Below are 21221 nucleotides of genomic sequence, written 5' to 3'. Positions count from 1 at the left end.
CGGCACCAACTCACCCAACGATATACTCGTTTGGTCAGTTTGGTCCCGCTGGGGCTGCACTAGGTCCTCAATCAGGAGCCCAGGCGGAGGCCGACCCATCATCATTTCCACCCTCACCTCCATTCGGTCCTCCTCCCCCTGGCCCTCCTGGACCCGCGCCGCCATCCTAAGTGAGCCGTAGTTCGGCTCAGTAGGGGAGAGTGTAAGGGGCGGCTAGGGATACGGTGTGGCACTCAACATGAGTGGGCCACATCTATCCTAAGCGCCACTTCCGCGTTGCTGTATCCGGGCGATCGATCTTATCTTATCACGCGCGCTTGTTTGCTCCTGGCAAACAAGCCAGATCTCGTATATATATTCATGGACTCTCGTATGTACTCTGTATCTTACTTGTAACCTTCGTACCTCTTGGAATACCATCCGCACCCTCGACGGGCAGGCGGGTACCGTTCTCTCAGGCGCGAATACCTCAAGACCAAGACCCCAACCTCTTACAGAGAGAGAGCTGTGGCGCTCCGACTGTGTCACGCTAAGTGCACAAGGGAAGCAAAACATTGGTGAGACTGCTAAAAATAGACTGACGAAAGAGTGTCCCTGCAGGCTCCAATCGTCGTCTTCACACCTTGCTGTGCTGGTCGACTCGGAAGAAGACAAGGCGTGTCACAGGATGCAGAACAAAATTGGACGCCTGCACCGTGGCGACGCACCTTCACCGCGTACACATACAGGTACCCTCGTAGCATTTGTGGGTCAATGCAATTGGATTACACTAGAACGCGTCCGTATATCATCGCCACAAGTCGTTCCTTCACGGCGAACTTGTGTGCTCTCCAGATAGCTTGGATTCGGATTCATCGTTCAGATTTTCGGAGGTGACCAGAGAACGCTTTCAAAGCCATGTATATCGTACGCACCATAATAAGGAGTTCGAACCAAGGCTCAGGTAAACCATGCACGAGATCGTCGGTGGAGGAGGGGTTCCGATAGAAGCACTGACCACTGCCTCGTCGCTGAAACAGCTGGCATCCTGAGAAGGCGCGTCTGCTCTGACTCTCGAGACCGAATCCTGTCTAAGTGTCAACTGAAGTGTTGAGCGAGTAAGCGTTTCACATAGTAACGAGATTGACTCTGGGTGGAAAACCAGCTACAACCGAGGTATTCCAGGGTATTCCTGTTGTGGTCGGAGGAAAGAATGATGTGGCGCCTAGAAAAGTGGCGTGAATGTTCGTGTGAACCCTCCTGACGGTGAACGTTACACCTCATTATCCGTGTTCATGAATCGTTAAACTTGACGTTGATCACCCTCGTTGCGATTCGGCTGCGTCGCAGAAATACTTGACGAGTGATGCATTGATGCTTGAAGGTGCGGTTTATTTGTTGAGCGATTCTGCCTTATTTATTGACAGGCGTCGATGATCGATCATCAATATCCCCAAGTGGCATCAAATTGTCCTCACAGCCATGATGGAGCGTCAACTTGTTCACCTCTCCTAGTCGCTGTCGGAACCGCCTCACCGTCTCTAACTTTGTATGTGACTTGTAACGAAGCGCGTGGCCTGAAATCTGGCGCCTTCTGTAACACTCTCTAGGGCATGAACTAGTGCACATCTCAGGTTTCCGCACAGCCTCCCAGAACTTTTCAGTGCTAATTCAAGTTGATCACCCTGCCGTGGTCACTAAAACGTCTCCTCATCGCTTTTCATTATGTTCAATCTACTTAAAGGCAGCTATGAACCATCGTCAAATCTCCTCACCACACCTCACCCACTGAGCTTCCACTCACCAACTCGCCACGAATGTCTTCGACTAATACCAGCTCCATCGCAGGCGGTCTACCCACCGTCTCCCAGGACATTGCACCCTCCGTCATATTCCTTATCTTGTACTTTGTGACCAACGCTGTCTGCATATGGCGTATGATCTCACAGTACCGGAAGCCCCTGCGAATGCTCCTTTCCTTCATCCGCATCCAACTCTTCGAGTCGGTTCGCGTTGTCACCATGATCCTTCGTATCGTCGGAGCGGTAAACTATACCAACACACTCAAAGGCACCGCCTCAATTAACGAAAGCCTCATCATCGCTGAGCAGGTAAGTCTGACTCTGTGGCCCTTTTTGAACGTCGGTACTCATCGATGTTTGTTAGATATTGCTCAGCGTTGGCTACCTAATGATAGCGTCTACCTTGATTAAACTCACCGCATTCCATGAAGCGCGAGGGACTGGTGGGGTCATACCAAAGCAAAGAAGAACGGTCACAGGCGTTTTGGACCTAGCGATTATCGTGGCAATGTGAGTACCATCCACACGCCTCCGTTTTTTGTCGCAGTCACTGATCTCCGCGCAGTATCTTTGGTATCATAGCCGGCACAAACTACTCCAAGAGCTTGACCGACGCAAGTACCGCAAACTCTGTCCGAAACGACAGGTTCGTCGCTGCCTTTACGATCTCTGTACGGCAGCTGCTAACTCACCGTCTTGTATAGGAAAATCTCGGCGATCATCGTCCTCGTCGTGCTCGCCCTTCTCATTGGTTACAACGCTCTCCTCTCCACGCGACCAGACCTGCCGAGGAAGACCTCATTTTGGCTCATCATCTGCTCCGCCCTTCTTGTGAGTAATCGCCTTCGTGGCCTTTTGGTACCCTTTACTGACAGACACCGCGCATCAGATCGTCGTACCGGCCTACCGTCTCGCACAGACGCTGAACCCGCCATCCGACTCTGACTCCACTGGCCAGAAGGTCGCGTTTTACATCTTGCAAGTGGCCATGGAATGGCTAGCGAGCACCGCCATCTTGGCCGTCAATGCGAAGGAGTGGTGCGGGGTCGACGATTACACCGGGCTCAAGACCACTGGTAGTGATCAGTACATGATGGGGGAGCAGACTTATCAGGCTTGATGGGACTGAACTCACTTGACGAATGGACAATCATGATCTTTCTGCGCTTGTGTTTCTGTACAATTGAGGCATATCCTGGGCATCTATATCTATATTACTATACCAGCCATTCCCGTGCTCAACTACTGTAACGGCCACGCCAGATAATTATAGGACTGTCGGTTCTCGCACATCGTGAATGACAATGCATGATTTACGATGTCAGCTCTAACCCTGGGTGACCAGAGCTGAGGCTATCACACTCCAGCGGAGGAAGACGCGTGAAGGCTATTTGATTGCTATTTGACGCCACACTCTTTTATCGCTCTTTCCTTGTCGTCTCCCTCTTGGTCTGAGGTATCTGTATAACTGCTTCTGCAAGCAAAATATGGGCGATGGAGAGCAAAACAATGCCGTCTATCAGATTTGAACTAGTGACACAAAGCAATGCCGTCTAACAGATCTGAACCATGGAGTGCAAAACAATGCCGTCTACCAGATTTGAACTAGTGATACAAAAACAATGCCGATTACCAGATTTGAACTAGTGACCTTCCCATTACGTAATCATCCGCTAGTTCAAATCGCGTGGACGGCGAAGTGAGACGAACGATACAAGTGGGATGCGATAACCACTACGCTAAACCGGCATGGCAAGACTTAGCAAAGCATTATCATTAATTTATCGCAGGCTCCGTCAGAAGCTACTGGGCGAAGTCAGTGCCACAGTGAGCAGGCACCTTTCGTCTTGACTCTTCACCATGACCTTCAACCTGGTGTCCAGTTGCAACGCCGACATGTTTGTTTACCAGCTGCCTTGTTCAATGACCCTTCGGCGACACACATATACCGGTCTTCGATAATCCTTTGGGCGAGCCTTCACCAAGTAACCTAAGTAATAACCGAGCACCGTGCGCTCACAGTAAGCAATGCCTCCTCGAAGTTAAGAATAGGTCGGCAGCAGCCAGTACGGCTTGGAGAGGAGTTTGCTTGCCATCTTCACTGTGGTCCTCGGCTACCAAGCTTCTGCAGCATACGGGCCAGTGGTTGTCCTGTCTATGCGTGGAAATGTCCTGTCTATGCGTGGAAATTCTCGCTCGAGTGGGCCAGTCGTTACTCCTGCGCAACTCCAAAGCTTGTTTTTGCATGATGATCAGCGACGCGACTTCCATAGAATTCTCCGAAATTCTAGTATATGAAGAGCCACTCTCTTTGGTCTCATTGGTTTATCTTTGCGCCTTCTGACCCCTCCATCCTCGGGCCTCCATGTACAACCATAACGTTACCAGAACTCAACGGACTTGCTCGAACTCCAACTGTCGTACTCTCTTCCCCGGACTCGGCCACGCACCCCTAACTTGTAGCGGATGCCGCGTTGTCGCTTATTGTAACAAACAGTGCCAGAAGGCCGCTTGGAAGACTCACAAGTCAGTACACTGTTTCTCTCTAGCGACTGTCACATTCTTTCTATTTTCTCAAGGTTGATCGACATATTGACCGCGATGTACTCATGACATCCTGACTATTAGACCCGATTGTTTAAAATGGAAGACTGTGTCTACCGGCACGGACGAAGACCTCGAATTGAGAACGCGTTTGATTCAGCTCAAAGAGTTCTATGAGCACCACTTTTTCTCCTTCACCATCTCCGCCAATTCCGCTGTTCGCGTCTTCCAATCAAGGACCACCACCGGTGCTCCCTTCTCTCCACGCGATCACTTCCTCCACCTCCACCTCTCCTACCAGCCCTCTCGGGACAAGGTGACCCCAAGCACCATGTTCCGTGTCATCGATGCACAGATCCACCCTCTGGCACACTTCAAGTTCTGCCCGGACGTCTTCGAAAAACGTTATAATGTCGCCGACGCCGCCATGAAAGCCGCGGTCAAATGTCTCAGCGATGGGATGCTCCCTGTGATCGTCGACTCTGCTGAAGCAGGCCACTACGTGACTGAGGTACACATCAATCAGGACCGTTATCAAGATGATAGCGTGGCCGTCTGTTCGAACCCTAAACTCTGGCTTTTGGAGCTGAAGCGCAAGGTCGAGAGGGGGCATGTGTATAACAAAGGCGTATCGAAGAGCGTCTCGGCGGGACGGGAGTCGCAACTAGGGAAGCTGTGCCGCATTCCGGTTCATGAGAGAGAGACTCGAGTGCAGAAGTGGAAGTTTGTGCCGTTGACGAAGGAGGAAATGAAGGATGGTGGATATATCGATCTTTTCGAGGAAGGGGAAGCTGCTGAGCGTGAACCGTGAGTCTCCTGGATCGCACTCTCCGCTTGTTGCTTCTTGGACTGAATATTGATATTTGCTTTATTTATGATCTCCAGGCTTCCGGATGTTCTAGCAATGGCTTTGCAATTGTTACTGTCGCAGAGATGATAATATCTTACCATATTTTGAATCGTTCAGTCTTTTTCCCCGCCGTCTTTCATCGCCGTCAGCTTCTGTTTCTTGAGGTTGACGTATGTGCCATTCTTGGTCGCACGAGAGAAATAACTGTTTGTATTGTGTCTGCTTCCACGACGCTAATCTTGCCTAGTATGTTATACTTCGATGGTCGAGAAACTGCATGTATATCTTCAGCATTGAGGTCAAGAACAATGTCAACTCTATTGTTTCCGTTCCACATTCCCCTACTCCCCGCTCGCCATCTCCAACAACTTCTCAATACTCCTCCCCAAATCCGCCCCACTCGCCTCAAACACAAGCCCCAACACCTCCTCATCCACCGCCGGGAATATCTGCCTCAACGTCTCCTTCGCCGCCCCATTCGCCCTCTCGTGCGCCCTATCGATCTCCTCCTGCATCTGCGATATATCCAGACTTGGCGTCGGCGTCCGCGAAGTCGACAACAACTGCCCCTGCAACGCCTGTTGTGCAGAGTTAGATCTCGAATGCGCCGGCAGGGGCAGGGCGCTGAGTGGTCGAGTGCCGTGGGGGACGCCGGGAGGAGGTCGCGAGGGCGTTTCTTCAGGATTGTAGCCCCCGCCTGGTCCTCCAGGGCCAAAAGGGAAGGATCTTAAGCTCGAGTGGGTCGATCCGGCGGGACTCGGCATCCGCCTCACTCTTGGTTTGTACGGTGTCTGGATCGGGACCACTTGATTGCTCGTGCCCTGATCTCGAGGCGTCTGCGTACCCGAGTTCGAACCGCTTTGAAGCCTCTCCTCTGCCCCGTCTAGAACTTCTGAGAATATCCGCCCGATGGCGTTGAGAGGTTTGCTGATGGTGTCACCTGTCCTCTGGAGTAGTCTCTTGGCGTCATCGCCGAAGGGAAGGGACAGGGGTGTGGCGGGCTCTTCGCCTGCGTGGGAATATGGTGCGGTTGGGACTGGGATGGGGTTTGCTCGGGGTCGTGAGGAAGCAGAGGAGGTAGAGAAGCTCGTGGAGTGGGTAGGGGTGAACATTCCAGAGTTAGTCGAAGGTAAAGGAGCAGAAAGAGGTGGTGAGTCTGGTCGAGAAGACGGTAGTGATTGAATTGCTGCTTCGACGTTGCTGAACAAAGTGTATGTTATGATGGGTTCTCGTGACTGACGATTAGACTATGAATTATACCTTTCGAACTCTTCTTGTGTGATATTTGACAACGACGTGTGATCCATCGTTTCGATGAACGATACCGCACCCATCTGAACATAGAATCATTTATGTTTGCAAATAACAAAATGATTTCCATGCTTACCAGGCTCGAAAGATAATATCCTGCCTCGCTCTGCAGCTTCTGCGGATTTCGGAACCGTTGGATGAACCTAGAATAGAGTTAGTCCCTTGTGCATGAGAGCAACATCGCGATTTCCGACGCACTCGACATTGGACAGTAGATGTTCTGGATTTGCCTTGAGCACGACGAAAATCAAGATAGGGATGAATGAATCTGCGCTCTCGTCCGTGCCTAGGTGCCGTATGAGCCCTACAATATATCCAATTTCGTACGTGTCAGTATCAACGAAGGGTTTATAGCAGCTTGAAGAGGGGAGCGGACCAAAGATGACCTTGCAACAATTCAGTATACAAATGAGCTTGTCTCGAGGTGCCTTGTAGTGGTTGATCTTCACGAGCTCTACATTGGGGCTATCATTGAGCCACGCAGTTGAACAGGGAAGATAGGAGGGCAAACCTTGCTCAGCGAACATCAGGAAACCATTGCCTCCCTCTCCTTCTGGGACGTCTAGATGCGATGGTTCTATCCATCCAAACAGCGCCACCCGCTGAGCGAGAACCCGATCTCGCTCCAGGTCATCAGTTGTCACAGGTCTTGGAGGTATAGCACGAACGACCTGTGGCGTAAAGGTACTGGAGGTACGGCGTAAGGTTGGGACCACAGTAATAGTGGAAGGCGAGCATACAAGTCGTAGAGACGGTTCATGACCAATTTCTCCATACCCTCCATTGCGTTGTCAAACTCTGCTTCTGTACCATTACGCCACACTTCGGCCTCACGCATTTTCCCTGAGATAAACTGAAAGTAAAGTTCAGGTTTACAGTTCAAAAGAAAGGGAGCGTTGGACGTACATTGAGGAAATCATTGATGAGCTTGACTTGGTCGGTTACGGTGAACGTCCTCTTCGCGAAGTTGCTCAGAAACCTATCCATGATCTAAACTCAACTGCCAAGCGGATAGAGTAGCACGAACGCCACGCACGACTTCAAGTATTTCGCCACGGGCTCCGCACTCTTCGTCTTCATTTGATCAAGGAACTTCTGGAAATCGAAAGGCGGATCTCCACCTTTGCCGTCCTTACTCCCCTGGCCACCTCTCGCCACCCTGAGACTGGGAGAAGCAGTGCCACTATTCCTTCCTGACGAAAGGCCGGGTATTAAAGGCGAGGCAGTCCGTCCTTGGGTATCTGTTGACCGTCGTTTCGGAGAGCCTCTAGCGGCCAATTCCTCATCATCAACCTCCGGTGTTCGAGACTTCTCCTGCTGAGCCGCAAACGATGGTGCATGTATTGGAGTCGGCATGACGGTCGCAAAGTCCATAGATTGTGGTCGCCTTCTAGGTGGTGTACTGGGTGAGTTGCCGAGAGGCAGAGAGGGGAGGTTGAATGAACGAGCGAATGCCGCAGCCATGGCTGGAAACCCAGACGTGCTCGAAGATGGAGAAGTATTAGAGCGTTGAGGTGTCGATGGGGCTTCCTGCAGCTGAGATGGCGGTACGAGGATGGGCTTAGGGGACTTTGGAGGTGGAGCTGGTGGTGCGTGTCCCTCTGAACTTGCCCAGGCGTCATGTGCGTCCCGTTCTTCGGGGCTCACGAGCGGATCGAATGCATCGAGGACGGATTTGTCGGCGTGTTCCTTCTCTGAAATTTCGGCACTGGCATCCTCTTTGGATGACACTTGCTCATTGTCGTCCTGTACACCTTTCGTTGTCTCCGGGTCAAGGAGAGAAGGGTCGGGGGTATGAAGTACGGTATGTGTGGGTTGAGGAGCCGAGTCTTGCCATGGATCCAAGTCCACAGACTTATCTCCGAGAGAAAGGTCAACAAGAGCAGGTTGCAGAGAGTCTACATGGTGTTCAGAAGCAAGAGACGGAGAAGAATTGGTATCCATGGCCAACGTCGGCGAAAGCAATGAGCAACTCGCTTGCATCGCCGCGTGCGACCACTCAACTTGCACCCAAATCCGGCATGTGGCGGACTGACTCCTTTGCCTTCCACCACCAACAACACTGGATACGGTCTTGTGCTTCAGAAGCTACCTCGCGCAGTGTTTGTCTTGGATGTAATCTGATTCTGCTAACATGCTATGAGACTATCTGAACCTGTGACGAAACTTCTTTCTTGAAGGTCTGCACTGACCCGGATGGGCCACATCCGGCATGACCTAAGTACTTGACGCTCAGAATGTTCAATGACGAAAATGTTTACTTTCCTCTTCACTTCGATGTTGAGAACAGAACCCTCTTCGAGTTACTATTCGTGCGTTCACCCTATACAAGACCTGTAACCCAAAACAAAAAAAATGGACCCCAAACTCTCCGCTCATCTTCCCCTCACCAACTTATCAAATACTCATCACCACCCCACCTCATTTAAGCCGCCTTCAACACAACATTAACATCTCCAGTCGACGCTCCACCGGTAAACGTAGCCGTGAAAGGCACGCTCTGTCCACACGTCGCTGCCACAGCCTTAATACCCTGCTCCCAACGTCCCTTCGAGATATTGATCGTAGCACCAGATGTAGCGGGTGTGATAGTGAACTCCGAGCCTCCGTTAGTCCCGGTGGTCGAGGTGGGCGCGCCTTGACATTTCTCAATGGTACCGGCTATGCCGCCGCAGATGGCGAGGAGGGCGACGTTGGTTTCGTGGAAGTCGAGAGCACTGTGAGGGTGTGCAGCGGTCAGTGACGAAGACAAGGCGCTGAGGGTGAGGAATGCAGATGGGATAGGACGTACGCTTCGTTCGAGCAAACAACGTTGCTGACGGTCTCTTGACGAATCTCGATGGGTGCGGCGAAAGCGGCAACAAAGAGCGCAACGAAGGACAGGAAGTACAAGCCGAACATATTGGATATCGTCAAGAAGATTTGTGTTTGGGGGTATGAGGATGAGAAGTTTGGTATCAAGAGTTTGATGAAGAGTCGGTTCAAGGAAGTCGGCAGTCGTCACAGACGATGAATGTGAACGAGTGAGCGAGAATCAAAGGAGGGAAGAGACGAATGAACGACGAATAGGCAACCTGCTGAACCGGTCAGACTCGAAGGGAAGGAGGGCGAAGAAATGAAGTGGGGGGGAATTCAGGCCGTCTGTTCCGCCTGCTCTTTTATAGTACGATTCTACGTTTCTCGACGAGCGCAACTTCTTTCAGGTACAAAATCCCATGGTTGCTTTCGCTTGTGCGGCTTCGAGTCGGAGATTTTGCGGCTTTGCCAGGGGTTTGTGATCACCATCGCATGGCAACGGAATCTCGTGGTGAACGACCACCAGGTCGTCGGTCTTGGAAATCAGATAGTCTTGTCATTTTCTGTGTGGATGGAGACGTCCAATCAACATCTCTGCAGGTCGGGCTTGCAACGATAACTTCAACGGGTATTCAATTATGAGCAATATGGGATACAACGGTAACAAGACGTCAAAAATACACAATTTAGCCCACATCCAGTCCATGTCATGATCATGAGAGTATTAGTCCGTCTCCTACTCCGACGTCGCCTCAGCCTTCACAGGAGCCACCACACTCCCAGTAGCCTTCTTAGCTTCCTTCCGCCTCTTCGCCTCCCGCTTCTCCTCCACCCATCCCTCGATGTCGTCAACCGCCTCCAGAGGACGAATCTTATACTTCATGAGATATCCCTGCAGGTTCGCCATAGCCAGCTCACGCTCAGGGATCCTCGAAGCGAACTCCGCAGCCAGACGCTCCACCTGTTTCCTCGAAAGCTTCGGGGCACGCGCGGAGTGTCGGATACCCTGGTACTGAGGAGCCCCACCGGATTGGATGACTGGGGCGGGTTTTGGAAGCGGAGAGACCGACACGGACGGAACAGGGGAGAGAGGTTCCGAAGGAGCAGAGACATCGACGAGCTGGGCGGTGGGAACAGTCTTCGGGCTGCCCTTCTCCGACGGCGTCGCGTAACCAGAGTCGACGCTCTCCTTCTCGGTTTGCTCGTCCTCCTCAACAGCGACATCGGAGCTCCCGTTATCTGGGACGTAGAATCGACGGAACATCTCTTGAGCCTGGAAACGACTCGCAAGTTGAAACTCGACGTGCAGGTCCATTCGTCCGGGGCGAGTAAGGGCGGGATCTAGGACGTCGTACCGGTTGGTGGTAGCGAAGAGGAGCCTACCCTCTTGGGCACTGACACCATCGAGAGCATTCACTAGTCACATTCCGCAGCGTCAGCGTTCAGAAAGAAGGTCAGATATATAAAGCACGGATACTCACGGAGACCAGAAAGAGTGATCTTGGAGCCCGCACTCGGCCCAGCCTTTTCTTCCTGTTTCTGACCGTTCTGGCCGTTATTATTAGAAGGGTCTGGAGAGTTGGGATCCCGAGGATCGGAGGGCGATTTTTCAGGATCTTCCATACCACCGCGATTGAGACTGGTGGTGAAGGCGGCGTCGATGTCTTCCATGAGGGCGATGCAGTGCTCAGGCAGGCCGGAGATGAGGCTGTTGAGCGTGCTGTCGTCCATGCCGGATTTACTGAGCGAGATAATGTAGATATCGAGCTCGAGCTCGCCTGCCAAGCTGTGGACGATGGAAGTTTTCCCTGATCCTGGGGGTCCATACTGTGAAGTCCACATGTCAGTCGAGGTCGTAGCAGATGTGAGCAGAGGAGGATACGTACGAGTAGATATCCGCGACGGAAGGGAATGCCTCGTGCGCCGTACCATTTCTTGCTCTGCATAAAGTCCCTTGCGTCATCGAGGACGAGCTCTTTAACGCCGGCATCGAGAATGATAGATTCCAAGGGACGCTTAGGACGGGAGGCAACATGCGACCAGTCGCTGGAATAACTGTGGAAATTGAGTCATCGGGTTGACGTAGAGTGAAGAAGAGATACTCACCCAGTGCTGTTCGCAAATATGTCGATTTTGTCGCTGCGAGAAGCCATATAAAGGGCCCTAGCTTCTTCGATCAAGGCATCCAGCGCTGCACGCTTCCTAGCCAAGATACTACAAAACAGGTATGGAATAAGTCGTCTGAAATCATGAAAAGTAGAAGACACGTACGTGATATGAAGTGTCGATTTTTCCTGCCACCCCCATTTCTGGTCGTCCTTGACCCTGGATACGCTCATCCAGCGACCCTTGTACCAAAGTTTGTAGGTGGCAGTGTAGGAAGGTATACACTTGACTTTTCGCGTCTTGCGCCTTCGCACCGCAGCCTCGCCATCCTCATCGTCGTCTTCCTGCTCGTCTTCGCTGATACCGAAAGACGAGGTGCTGACGGTGAACTCGCGGACGTCGCGCCACTGTGGAAGCCGGGAAAGCCATAGGAGCATCCAATCTATAGCCATCGTCGAATACGGTTAGAAGCCTGCGAGTGACATTTGATGGAGCAATTAAGGAAAAACACACCATAAACGATGTCATCGCTCTCGAATGAGGCAGAGATAAAGAATTGGTCGATGAAACTCGAGTAGCCATACGTATACAGTCTGCGACAAGCTTCAAGCGCGAGACCAATCAAAGCAAGCTTAAACCAGTCGCGAAGAGCGGCGAAGGAGTAGATCAAGTTGAGTAGGGAAGAGATATCAGTCGGGATGGCGAATGGTGTAGGAGTCGATGAGATGGTGGCATTTTGGGTAGCGTTCGACATATTAGAAGCACCTCCTGTGAAGAGAGGGTTGGTGTCGTTGTTGAGAGCAGCTAATAAAGGCTGGATAAGTTGGAGATATAACGCCATTTTGATGGGGTTTGAGTGCGCGGTGCCACTGGGGCGAAATGTGGATGATACAAGAGATCTGAGAGTCCATCATCGAACATGAACCCCCTTTTAAGGAGCCCGAGAGCGCGTATGATTTAGCGCGGCACCGACTCAGGTGTGCAGACAAACGACCCTCCAGGCTCGAGGCTGTCAAGCCACCAGTCATCGGGAGTCCTCAAGAATGCTGTGGCCACGCTCTAGCCGAATGACTCGTGCATCGGACCCTAGGAGAGCCATGGATCCGCGCACAGATGCGCACTTTGGGAGGCTGTGGGCCTTGAAGCCCTGTTTGGTTGAGATATACTGGTACATAAATCTATGTTTTTCGTGTCTAGATCACGTCTGGATGGTACAAAAATAGTCAAACCACCTCGGTATGGAGATATATACCAGTAATGTACGAGAACCCTATCACCGAACATGACCCATGGAGGAAATGAGATATTTACGCGAAACATTGAGTAGTATGACAGGCTTCCAATTTGAGGAAAAATGTCTGTTTCTTCTTGGCGTTCGGGGGAATCGGTTGTTTTATTCATAGAAAGGGGAAACAGAAGAACGTCGGGTGGCCTTGAGGCATGCCTTGCTGTAAGGGCAGTGCAACATCTTCCCTGTATCAGTGCTATCGAACCTGGATTTGAGTCGTCGTGGCTCTGCAACGCCGAGCGCTTAGTTGAAGTAGAGTGGTTTGAAAGTCCGCAAGCGACTTTAGACGCCGGGGTTGCAGAGTCACGCAAAACGTCATCGGCCATAACTTGCCAACTCTTACCTTCCTTTGCAGTTCCAAGGACTATTCTGTGCACCTATTCTTACAATAGCGAACTACACGGAACCCTTTGTGCGGCCAAAGTCTCCGAAGCAAGGGTCTACATTCATCGCATCGCAGAGAACGCTGAGACTGGAGCCGCGCTGGCATCTTCTCGATGTCTGAACAGAAAGCCTCGCTTGACCTTACCCATGTTCTCTGTCAGATACGCCCTTACTTCACTCGAGGAAATACGGGACACTGATTACGCCTGTAATTTCAGACGATTCCGATTCTCATGTCTCACTCGTGCTGGCTCTCATCACTCTGTCCCCAATCCTTCTGATGGTAAATATCATCGTGCCTTCCTCCACTGCTTTGTTTATCACTTCATATTGATACGCTGTGTGATAGGCCTCATATGCGGTGCTGGCAGTGTACACGCGCGAACTCACTGTCATCAACATGTGGGCTGGTCAATTGCTGTGCGAAGCGTTCAACTGGATGGTAAAGCGCGCAATCAAAGAAGAAAGACCTGCAGGTGCGCGACTCAGCCGAACTGATACTATTTTTAACATTCGATGCTCATAGAGACCGTGGCGTTGTACAGATAGCGTAGGGACAGGTTATGGGTTTCCTTCATCACATAGTCAATATATGGCCTATTTCGCCACATTCCTCGTCCTGCACCTCTACTTTCGACATCATTTCGTCTCAACGGGGTACTATATCGTGGATGTGGCATGGCTGCTACTTCTTCATCTCGCACTGATTGGGTGGGCAGGGGTGGTCGCATACTCAAGGTACGCTACCATACGTTTTATCTATCCGCATGTCTGCTCAAACTCATATCACTCATCGCCTGCAGACTATACTTGACGTACCACTCACCTCCCCAAGTCCTATGGGGTGTCACTCTTGGCATTATTTTCGGCGTCTCATGGTATTCCGCCACCGAGCTCATCCCAACGCGGATACCAGACTCGTCCATTGGCAAGTTCAGAACATATGCTTTGGACCACCCGATATCCAGGTGGTTCAGGCTGAGGGATGGGTGGCTGGTGTGGGCCGACGGTGGCGTCGAGGCACATTGGCAAGCCTGGGCGAAGGAGCGGGAGAAGTTAAGGATAGCGGGTGGACAGACAAAAGTAAAGCGGACTTGATTCGGAGACATGTACGCAGCTGAATTGTGAACGAGAATTATTTATTCTTCTTGGGCTTATCGGGTGGTGCTAAAGGGTCCTCGTCCATCGTAAGTATTGTGGCGAGAAACCCTAAACCGAGTGCGGGGTCACATCAATAACCTCCACGTGTTATTGCTCCGACGTTCCGGAGCTTGCCCCGCTGAGGCTCGCTGCCAGTGAGGACGCTCGCCGCACACGATCCTTTCAAGAGCGTCAAAGTCGAATCACTTTTCGCCATGTCGCCATCCTAGCCGCCCCAAAATTATACGATCCTGTGTCCATTTTTGCTTGATATTTATTTACTTCGGCCTACTACTTAACTTCGTTCTGATCGATGCTTTTTCACCTACGCTCCGGAAGGAACCTTCGCCTTCGACTCACTAGCAGCCGTTTGCACACCATGACTCGGACATTGTCAACATTTGCTACGAAGACGGATCTCCCGAACTCGGATATTCCGATATTTACGACAATCGAGTCGTATAGGGATTGGAGGCAGAAGGCTTTCGATGAGAAGAAGAGTGTTGGGTTCGTTCCGACGATGGGTGCGTTGCACGATGGGCATCTTTCTCTCGGTGAGCATCGAGCACTCCGTCAAATTCTCGACTCGCAAAATTGATTGCGCGTTGTACAATGTTGCACTGTCGTGATTTTGGCAGTGAAGCATTCGCTGGCCGCGAACGACCTCACAGTCCTCTCCATCTTCGTCAACCCAGCCCAATTCGCGCCGCACGAAGATCTCGCGACGTATCCTCGGACCCTTCCTCGCGATCTTGAACTACTATCCGAGCTCTCATGCTCTACACCTCTTCCATCCACCTCTCCCTTTCCTTCGCCTTCGAAATCCTCGGTCCGAAGACCATCGGCGGTTTTCCTACCAGCGGTCAAGGACATGTACCCCTCGGGTATCAGTCAAGACCTAGGCAAGCAAAAGGGCACATTCGTCGAGGTGAAGGGATACGGAGAACAGATGGAAGGAAAGAGCAGGCCGGCGTTCTTCAGAGGCGTAGCCACCGTCGTCACCAAACTCTTCAGCATCATCCAGGTGCGTTCCCGGTTCCACCCACCCACCCCCCTTCCTTCCTTCTGAACGTCTGAGCTCACTCGAGGCACACACGCACAGCCAACGAACGCCTACTTCGGCCAAAAAGACATCCAGCAGGCGCTCCTCCTCCGACGTATGGTCTCAGATCTACACCTCGCGCATCCGACCGCTTCCCGTCTGCGCATCATCCCGACCACGCGGGACTCGACCACCGGTCTCGCGCTCTCCTCCCGCAACGCGTATCTCACGCCAAAGGAGCTCGCATATGCACCAGCCCTCTACGCAGCCCTCCGAACCGCTGGCGAAGCCTGGGATCAGGGTATGTGCAAAGGGGAGTGCATTGCGCGGGCAAGAGGCGCGTTGCAGGAGTTTATGGAGGGGGTGGCTCGGAGTGAGGGCGGACTGGAGGGAAAGGTGGATGTGAGGGTGGATTATATCGAGTTCAATGATGCGGATAGTTTTGATCCGTTGTTGGAGTTGGATGGTGCTTCGAATTTCAGGTCGGAGGCGGGCGAAGGGGGAGGGAAGGCGGTGATTTTGAGTGGGGCGATGTGGGTGGGGAAGACGCGGCTGATTGATAACTTCGTGTTGGGGGATGACGGGTCGATTTTAAGCACTTGAAGGATAGACGGAGTGGGCGATTGGCAGTATAGCACACCAGCTGGAGCATACTTGGATAAATCATCGTATATCACACTTACCTCAGCCAATAGTCGCTGGCCTATTGTAAATCTCAGACAACCATACTTGGAGATCTCGCAAGTATGAAAGGGGAAGAAACGTCTGAATGAATTCGAAGTGAAGAGTTACATTCCACTCTCGAAACCGCTGTACTGCCCATATCAAGCCTCGGTAGCCTCCACAGGCTTGACGCCGTACTTCGCGGGGTCGACGCCGTGGTATGGGTGGTTAACAAAGTTGAACCTGTGGTTATGAAGAAGATAAGTCGATTAATCTCAAGGCTACAGTCCCGAAGGCTTGGACTTTGGGTTCAAAAAAGGTACATACATGGGGAAAGCACCTGGCACAAGAAAACGCACAGAAACAATTCAGTTCAAGTCATGTTGATGCGACTGTGAAGGGTTGACTCACCAAATTTGAGTTGCGAGAATTGAGAGTTTCGGTGAGCGGCCGCCTGGACCCACATCGGTTGAGGAGACTCGCCCCAGAGAGGTTTGCCCTCCCGTGCACGCTGAGAGAGCTCTGCGAAATCCTTCTCCTCTTCCCGCTTGTTCTCCGACCACCCCAGGAAACGGACTGCATGAAAGCCAGGGTTTGAGTCATGGTCAGCTAGAGAAAGCAGGGAGAACAGCGATAAAGCGAGCGCACAGCTTGATCTTTGGTAGGCGAATAGGAAACCACCAAGGAAGCCCATAACGCCTCCCACACGAAGTGTGGTCTTCATTCCATGTTTGATCGGAAGAGGGTCAGTCCATTCTAAAGTAGCAGATATTATATAGCATCAATATCTCAGACAAGAGAATATTTGCATAGAGCAAGAAAGACACGAACGCCAGCCATAGAGAAGTCCAGGGAAAGCAGCAGTCAGTGCTCCCCACCAAGCATAGTCGGAGGGGCGCATGTAGCGCACAACACGCGCAAAATGAGGGTCCGCATCGATGAGTGGATAAGGCGTGGATACCACCTTCTCCGGCATAGTGTCTGACGGCGACGACGATGAAGAAGGGCTGAAAGAGGATTCTGTTCACTGTCGGCGACGGCGAGTCGACGAGTCCACAAAGCCACGTGCTCTCGGCAATTCCCGTTTTGACACCGGTCAACGCGAGGCTGGCGTTGTTTCTTGTTCTGTCCCTCCATCTCGAACGCCCACCATCGTCCACCCCCGTCCGCACCACTCGCGACTACAACACACCCATACAGCTTACAACAAGTCAGGCCATCTTTCGACGATGAGTGCCGCGCGCAGAATCCCCAACGAGCGAAGCGCGACGCGCCGAGCTCAGTCGTCCCCCTACGGGCGAGCCCCCCAGCAGAAGCAGAAACAGGTATGTCAAGCCCCCACGTTCCAGTCATTCTTAGTCTGATGCGTTTCTAGTCTGGCATACGATCACTGTTTGGAGGCATTATGAACTTCTGGAACTCTCTCGGATTCAACACGCAAGAGCTGGACGAAGAGGAACAGCAGTTCGCCGAAGAAGAACTTCCGCGAAGGCCCACGGCTGCCGACAATCTCGCAAGACGCGGTCATGAAGTACGTCTTCTTTTGCTCGTTATTGTGATGTCGCACCTCTGGGACTCATCTGTCTTGCCGTAGCTGTTTGACAGTGGTTCTACCACCGACCCGCGAAGTGGGGCGTATATTCCGCCAGAACACAGAGCTATAAGACGTCCCCCGGGGTCTTACAGAAACGCTATAGTGGTCTCATCAGAACCCTCAACGCCCAGTCCCACTATGGAGCCAGCAAAGGAGCCCAAAACCATGGAGGACATTATCAAGGAATTCTACGCCCAGAGAGGGGTAGTGGCGCCTATTGATGCGGGAGAATTCATTGGTCTGCGTACATTCATTGAGCAAAGCATCAAAGGTACTGACTATTGCCCCTTTCCCATGCTTCTGCCGTGTGACCCTGCGACCGTCTCTGATACACATCCATCACCAACCTTTCCAGAGGGCGACAACCGCTCGTCCATTCGCATTCCGCCCCCGGAGGTGCCCCCACGCAAGGATCGATCACCCAGCGCACCACATTTTACCATGGGCTCCGCAACTACGCCTGGACCCTCCAGGACATCGGCTACATCATCGGGGACTTCGGGTCAGAAGCGCCTGACGCAGAACCTGAACGGTCAATATACATGGAAAGGCCTCGGCAGCACTCGTGGCAAGAAGAATCGACACCAGAGTTCCGCGTTCGGCCCTTCCAATAACGCTCACGGGCCAAGGCTCTCCATCTCTCCACCATCGGCCCCGCCGTTGGGCAGCAAACGAAGAAGATTGGCGACGAATATAGGGTCATCTTCGAGGGTCCGACTCTCGTCGTCGGGCTCGTCTGCGAGCACCAGTACCGCGGCCGTGGCATCTTCTTTGGTCACCCCTTCTTCAAGCGTTCTATCATCTTCCACTTCTGCAGCTTCTACTTCAAGTATCGCTTCCTCGGCACCCTCAAGCAGCGCCACTAAGCCTCGTGCCCCTTCTCTCGCTCCTCCCGCACACATTACGCCTCCTGTGTACCGAATCGGCATCTCCCCCAATAAACCCACAACCCCTGTCAATCCGTCCCCACTGCGTAACTCATGGAATAGTACCGACTCTCCTCCATCGCCTCGTCGCCCTGCTACCAACATATCCCGCAACCATGCACCCAATCCAAATCCTAGCAGCTCGAATAGCAGCAATCCGATGGAGAAGTCGTACTCGGCTGAAATGATGAAAGACGCTATCAAGGATGCGACGGAGAAGGTCCAGCCCACTAAAGAGGATACGATTAATCCTTGGGAGCAACCGGAGGCGAAATACAAAGTGCCCAAGGTTCCTAAGAAAAAAGGGTTGAAGACGAAGGCATTGGCGGAGAGGCTCAAGAAGAAGACCGAAGCTGCCATAGAGGCCGAGAAGGAGAAAGAAAGACAGAAAGAACTGGAGGAGATGAGCATTCAAAGGATCATTGAAGCCACTGTGCCTAAGGTTCGTATTCCTCCTCGACTCACGCTTGCAACGCACTTGCTGATTGCTCTTCATGCTGTGTTCTTCATGATACAGGGCGCTAAACGGGCTCGTCCACCACCCGGCTTTGTATCGAAGAAACCCTCGACCAGCTCTTCCTCGACTAGCTCTTCCAGGATCCATGGAATTTACGGCGATTCCGCCCCCCGGCGTCAGCAGCCCACTCGTACCAACGGCATCACCAGCACTTCTTTCTTCGGTGGCTCCTCTACAACGACCGCTACCATCACCGCTCCAGTCATCGAAGAAGACGATTTAGCGGGCGATTGGGAGCTTGAACCGCCCTCACCGAAGAAGCAGAAGACTCAGCCCAAGCGCGATCCTACTCCTTCCAACTCAAATGTTTCCGTCGAAGAGATCGAGGATGTCGAGATGATGGGCAGCACCCCCATTGTCACGAAGCCTTCCGAAGTCGTTGAGCCATCAGGATCGGGCCCCTCTGTATTGGGGCCTGCCTTCACTATGCAACCGAAGACGGGCAAAGGCGCGACGCCTGGTTTGGGAGGAATCAAGAGCTCTGCACCCAAGGAGCCCTCGAAGTTGAGATTTTCCTTGAACGCAGCAGACCAAGACGAGAGTCCCTCCGCTAGTCCATCCCAAGCTACCGCTGCACTCGCAGCCAATGGATCATCCGCGTCGTCTTCGTCGTCCTCGTTCACATTCGGACCACAGCTGGGAGCAGCCCCACCAAAGCCTTCGCCCACATTCGGTTCGGCCCTCTCCCCTATTCCCGAGGTCCCCTCAGCGCCTGCCTCTGCCGTTACCACCCCTGCGTTCGGAACCGCACCACTTCCGTCTTTCGGGTTCGACATCCCCCCTACCACCAAGGACTCGTCCGATTCGATGAAGGCAGCCAAAGCCCTCCCTACCACGTCGTTGCCCACCTTCGCTTTCTTCGCTTTCGCCGTCTCGACGGTGGATGGTCCCGATGTCGTGATGTCCGAAGCGGATAATCAGTCTGAGAAGACTTCCGCTCGTGCTATCGCGCTCGGTGATTTGCCCTCCTTCGTGTTTGACATTGATGTGAAGTCCAAATCACAGTCAGTTCCTTTTTCTGCTTTCACCTCCATTACCGCTCCTGTTTCCTCAAAGGGCGGTTTTGATTATGGTGCTGCAGGCTTGACGCCGCCTCCGAAGGCCAACAACCAATGGACTTGTAGCCTCTGCAGCTGCAAGAACGACGAGGCCGCGACGAAATGCAGTGTCTGTGACGAGAAGAAGCCAGTCGTAGCGCCGAAGGCGGCGGGTGGATTTGATTGGGCGGCGGCGGGGATGAAGGCTCCGGAGAAGAATGGTGGGCATTGGACGTGTACGTTGTGTGCGTTGAAGAACGAGGCGAGTGCGACGCAGTGCAGCGTTTGCGAGACGAAGAAGCCTGTGGAGGCACCGACGCCGGCTAGTGGAGGTGGGTTTGATTGGGCGGCCGCTGGTATGCAGGCACCGCAGGTGGCTAGTGGGAGTTGGACCTGCTCGTTGTGCGCGTGCAGCAACACTGGCAGCGCGGCGAAGTGCTCGGTCTGTGACGAGAAGAGGCCATGAGCGCTGGCAGATGGTCGCGTAGTAGTGAAAGGAACAATGAAGTCAGTATAAGAATGTTTTCGTTTTTTTGTTTGTTTGCAGTTAATCGCTTTCAGCTTGCTAGTTATATATGCCCCACCCCCCTCGTCCATATCAACGGTTGGTTTGATCTAGTTTTCCATCGTCTGCATATTCCTTGTATTTTTTATATCTTTTTTTTTGGGTCCGTATCTTCACCTCAGTCGTCGTGCCTCCACAAACGCTTTCGTCTTCTGCTCACCTGAGTACGACCATTCTCGTTACAGTAGCTGGTAGCACGTATGCGCGTCATGTATTTGGCTTTCTATATTCCTGTATTCTGTCTGTCCGTACCTAGTACGGCGGCAGATTTATCGCGCATACGTGTTTTTGGTAGTCTGGTAGCTAGTATGCACCGTACTTGCTTGAGTACTTAGATCGTTAGTGCTTTGTTGTCTCGGGGTTCTACTTATAACGAATCGATGACAGTTTGAAGTTGCCTCCACATTCTCAGATACAAGTAGATCGGTCAACGCTCTATGTTTTTGGCTGGTGTGGGCATTCGAACTCACTCTGAACTTGACCAACTGCGTCGTCATCCTAACGGTGGTCCGTCTGATGTCTCAAGTCCAATGAATCGAAGAGATTCAGAACTTCTTGACTCGTTCTTGACACTTGCTTGACTGAGGTCCAGAGATTATGTAAGCCTATGCTTTGGACGGAAGAACAAGTTGAAGCTTTGTTTTTTTTTTTTTTTTTTTTTTTTTTTTTTTTTTTTT

At 52.2% G+C, this 21221-nt stretch overlaps 9 protein-coding genes and 1 non-coding gene across 10 annotated transcripts; 5 read left to right on the top strand and 5 right to left on the bottom strand.

Annotated features, from left to right (window-relative positions):
- Window positions 1-1748: 1748 nt before the first annotated feature.
- STEHIDRAFT_147275 (uncharacterized protein) lies at window positions 1749-3038 on the top strand. The gene is made up of 5 exons (XM_007304367.1): window positions 1749-2090; window positions 2146-2291; window positions 2347-2427; window positions 2486-2612; window positions 2671-3038. The coding sequence occupies exons 1-5, from the start codon at window positions 1797-1799 to the stop codon at window positions 2899-2901; spliced, it is 879 nt and encodes a 292-aa protein (XP_007304429.1). The 5' UTR covers window positions 1749-1796; the 3' UTR covers window positions 2902-3038.
- Window positions 3039-3404: 366 nt separating this feature from the next.
- STEHIDRAFT_t150 lies at window positions 3405-3530 on the bottom strand. The gene has a single exon. It is a non-coding gene; the product is annotated as a tRNA-Thr (tRNA).
- A 1126-nt stretch (window positions 3531-4656) lies between these two features.
- Window positions 4657-5262, top strand: STEHIDRAFT_111225 (uncharacterized protein; the record flags this gene model as incomplete). The annotated part of the gene is made up of 2 exons (XM_007304366.1): window positions 4657-5132; window positions 5211-5262. 2 exons carry the CDS (start codon window positions 4657-4659, stop codon window positions 5260-5262), a joined length of 528 nt encoding a protein of 175 aa, XP_007304428.1.
- A 125-nt stretch (window positions 5263-5387) lies between these two features.
- Window positions 5388-8436, bottom strand: STEHIDRAFT_121647 (uncharacterized protein). Its single transcript, XM_007304365.1, has 9 exons — window positions 7523-8436; window positions 7393-7465; window positions 7227-7339; window positions 6998-7173; window positions 6863-6940; window positions 6685-6790; window positions 6563-6629; window positions 6436-6509; window positions 5388-6375 (listed from the first exon to the last, which is right to left on the bottom strand). Exons 1-9 carry the CDS (start codon window positions 8428-8430, stop codon window positions 5517-5519), a joined length of 2454 nt encoding a protein of 817 aa, XP_007304427.1. The 5' UTR covers window positions 8431-8436; the 3' UTR covers window positions 5388-5516.
- A 475-nt stretch (window positions 8437-8911) lies between these two features.
- Window positions 8912-9211, bottom strand: STEHIDRAFT_57729 (uncharacterized protein; the record flags this gene model as incomplete). The annotated part of the gene is made up of 1 exon (XM_007303947.1): window positions 8912-9211. A coding segment is annotated over one exon (300 nt), but the record flags the coding sequence as incomplete, so codon positions are not given.
- Window positions 9212-10018: 807 nt separating this feature from the next.
- Window positions 10019-12229, bottom strand: STEHIDRAFT_157096 (P-loop containing nucleoside triphosphate hydrolase protein; the record flags this gene model as incomplete). The annotated part of the gene is made up of 6 exons (XM_007304364.1): window positions 10019-10698; window positions 10764-11109; window positions 11169-11328; window positions 11389-11496; window positions 11554-11830; window positions 11902-12229. 6 exons carry the CDS (start codon window positions 12227-12229, stop codon window positions 10019-10021), a joined length of 1899 nt encoding a protein of 632 aa, XP_007304426.1.
- Window positions 12230-13014: 785 nt separating this feature from the next.
- STEHIDRAFT_97573 (uncharacterized protein) lies at window positions 13015-14201 on the top strand. The gene is made up of 5 exons (XM_007304363.1): window positions 13015-13216; window positions 13279-13343; window positions 13410-13536; window positions 13606-13798; window positions 13864-14201. The coding sequence occupies exons 1-5, from the start codon at window positions 13174-13176 to the stop codon at window positions 14156-14158; spliced, it is 723 nt and encodes a 240-aa protein (XP_007304425.1). The 5' UTR covers window positions 13015-13173; the 3' UTR covers window positions 14159-14201.
- Window positions 14202-14417: 216 nt separating this feature from the next.
- STEHIDRAFT_121644 (Pantoate-beta-alanine ligase) lies at window positions 14418-15941 on the top strand. The gene is made up of 3 exons (XM_007304362.1): window positions 14418-14754; window positions 14839-15224; window positions 15303-15941. The coding sequence occupies exons 1-3, from the start codon at window positions 14580-14582 to the stop codon at window positions 15843-15845; spliced, it is 1104 nt and encodes a 367-aa protein (XP_007304424.1). The 5' UTR covers window positions 14418-14579; the 3' UTR covers window positions 15846-15941.
- Window positions 15942-16066: 125 nt separating this feature from the next.
- On the bottom strand, window positions 16067-16881 carry STEHIDRAFT_157093 (uncharacterized protein; the record flags this gene model as incomplete). The annotated part of the gene is made up of 5 exons (XM_007304361.1): window positions 16067-16148; window positions 16233-16245; window positions 16317-16481; window positions 16554-16661; window positions 16737-16881. 5 exons carry the CDS (start codon window positions 16879-16881, stop codon window positions 16067-16069), a joined length of 513 nt encoding a protein of 170 aa, XP_007304423.1.
- Window positions 16882-17134: 253 nt separating this feature from the next.
- Window positions 17135-20445, top strand: STEHIDRAFT_157092 (uncharacterized protein; the record flags this gene model as incomplete). Its single annotated transcript, XM_007304360.1, has 4 exons — window positions 17135-17230; window positions 17281-17436; window positions 17500-18867; window positions 18943-20445. The coding sequence occupies 4 exons, from the start codon at window positions 17135-17137 to the stop codon at window positions 20443-20445; spliced, it is 3123 nt and encodes a 1040-aa protein (XP_007304422.1).
- Between the last annotated feature and the right edge of the window lie 776 nt (window positions 20446-21221).

This window comes from Stereum hirsutum, assembly GCF_000264905.1.
Source record: "Stereum hirsutum FP-91666 SS1 unplaced genomic scaffold STEHIscaffold_7, whole genome shotgun sequence".
Taxonomy (NCBI): domain Eukaryota; kingdom Fungi; phylum Basidiomycota; class Agaricomycetes; order Russulales; family Stereaceae; genus Stereum; species Stereum hirsutum.
The sequence above is the reverse complement of the archived record's forward strand: the minus strand, read 5'-3'. Positions and strand labels throughout refer to the sequence as shown.

Bases quoted from the DNA above. Each gene is read 5' to 3' on its own strand.
- STEHIDRAFT_121644 (XM_007304362.1), top strand. From the start codon at position 14,580: ATGACTCGGACATTGTCAACATTTGCTACGAAGACGGATCTCCCGAAC. The intron at 14,755-14,838 runs GTGAGCATCGAG...TGATTTTGGCAG, and splicing joins CGATGGGCATCTTTCTCTCG to TGAAGCATTCGCTGGCCGCG. The intron at 15,225-15,302 runs GTGCGTTCCCGG...ACACACGCACAG, and splicing joins AACTCTTCAGCATCATCCAG to CCAACGAACGCCTACTTCGG.
- STEHIDRAFT_121647 (XM_007304365.1), bottom strand. From the start codon at position 8,430: ATGGATACCAATTCTTCTCCGTCTCTTGCTTCTGAACACCATGTAGAC. The intron at 6,510-6,562 runs GTAAGCATGGAA...TTCTATGTTCAG, and splicing joins GATATTATCTTTCGAGCCTG to ATGGGTGCGGTATCGTTCAT. The intron at 6,376-6,435 runs GTATAATTCATA...CACTTTGTTCAG, and splicing joins ACACAAGAAGAGTTCGAAAG to CAACGTCGAAGCAGCAATTC.
- STEHIDRAFT_147275 (XM_007304367.1), top strand. From the start codon at position 1,797: ATGTCTTCGACTAATACCAGCTCCATCGCAGGCGGTCTACCCACCGTC. The intron at 2,428-2,485 runs GTTCGTCGCTGC...CGTCTTGTATAG, and splicing joins AACTCTGTCCGAAACGACAG to GAAAATCTCGGCGATCATCG. The intron at 2,613-2,670 runs GTGAGTAATCGC...ACCGCGCATCAG, and splicing joins TCATCTGCTCCGCCCTTCTT to ATCGTCGTACCGGCCTACCG.
- STEHIDRAFT_97573 (XM_007304363.1), top strand. From the start codon at position 13,174: ATGTCTGAACAGAAAGCCTCGCTTGACCTTACCCATGTTCTCT. The intron at 13,217-13,278 runs GTCAGATACGCC...CTGTAATTTCAG, and splicing joins TGACCTTACCCATGTTCTCT to ACGATTCCGATTCTCATGTC. The intron at 13,799-13,863 runs GTACGCTACCAT...CATCGCCTGCAG, and splicing joins GGGGTGGTCGCATACTCAAG to ACTATACTTGACGTACCACT.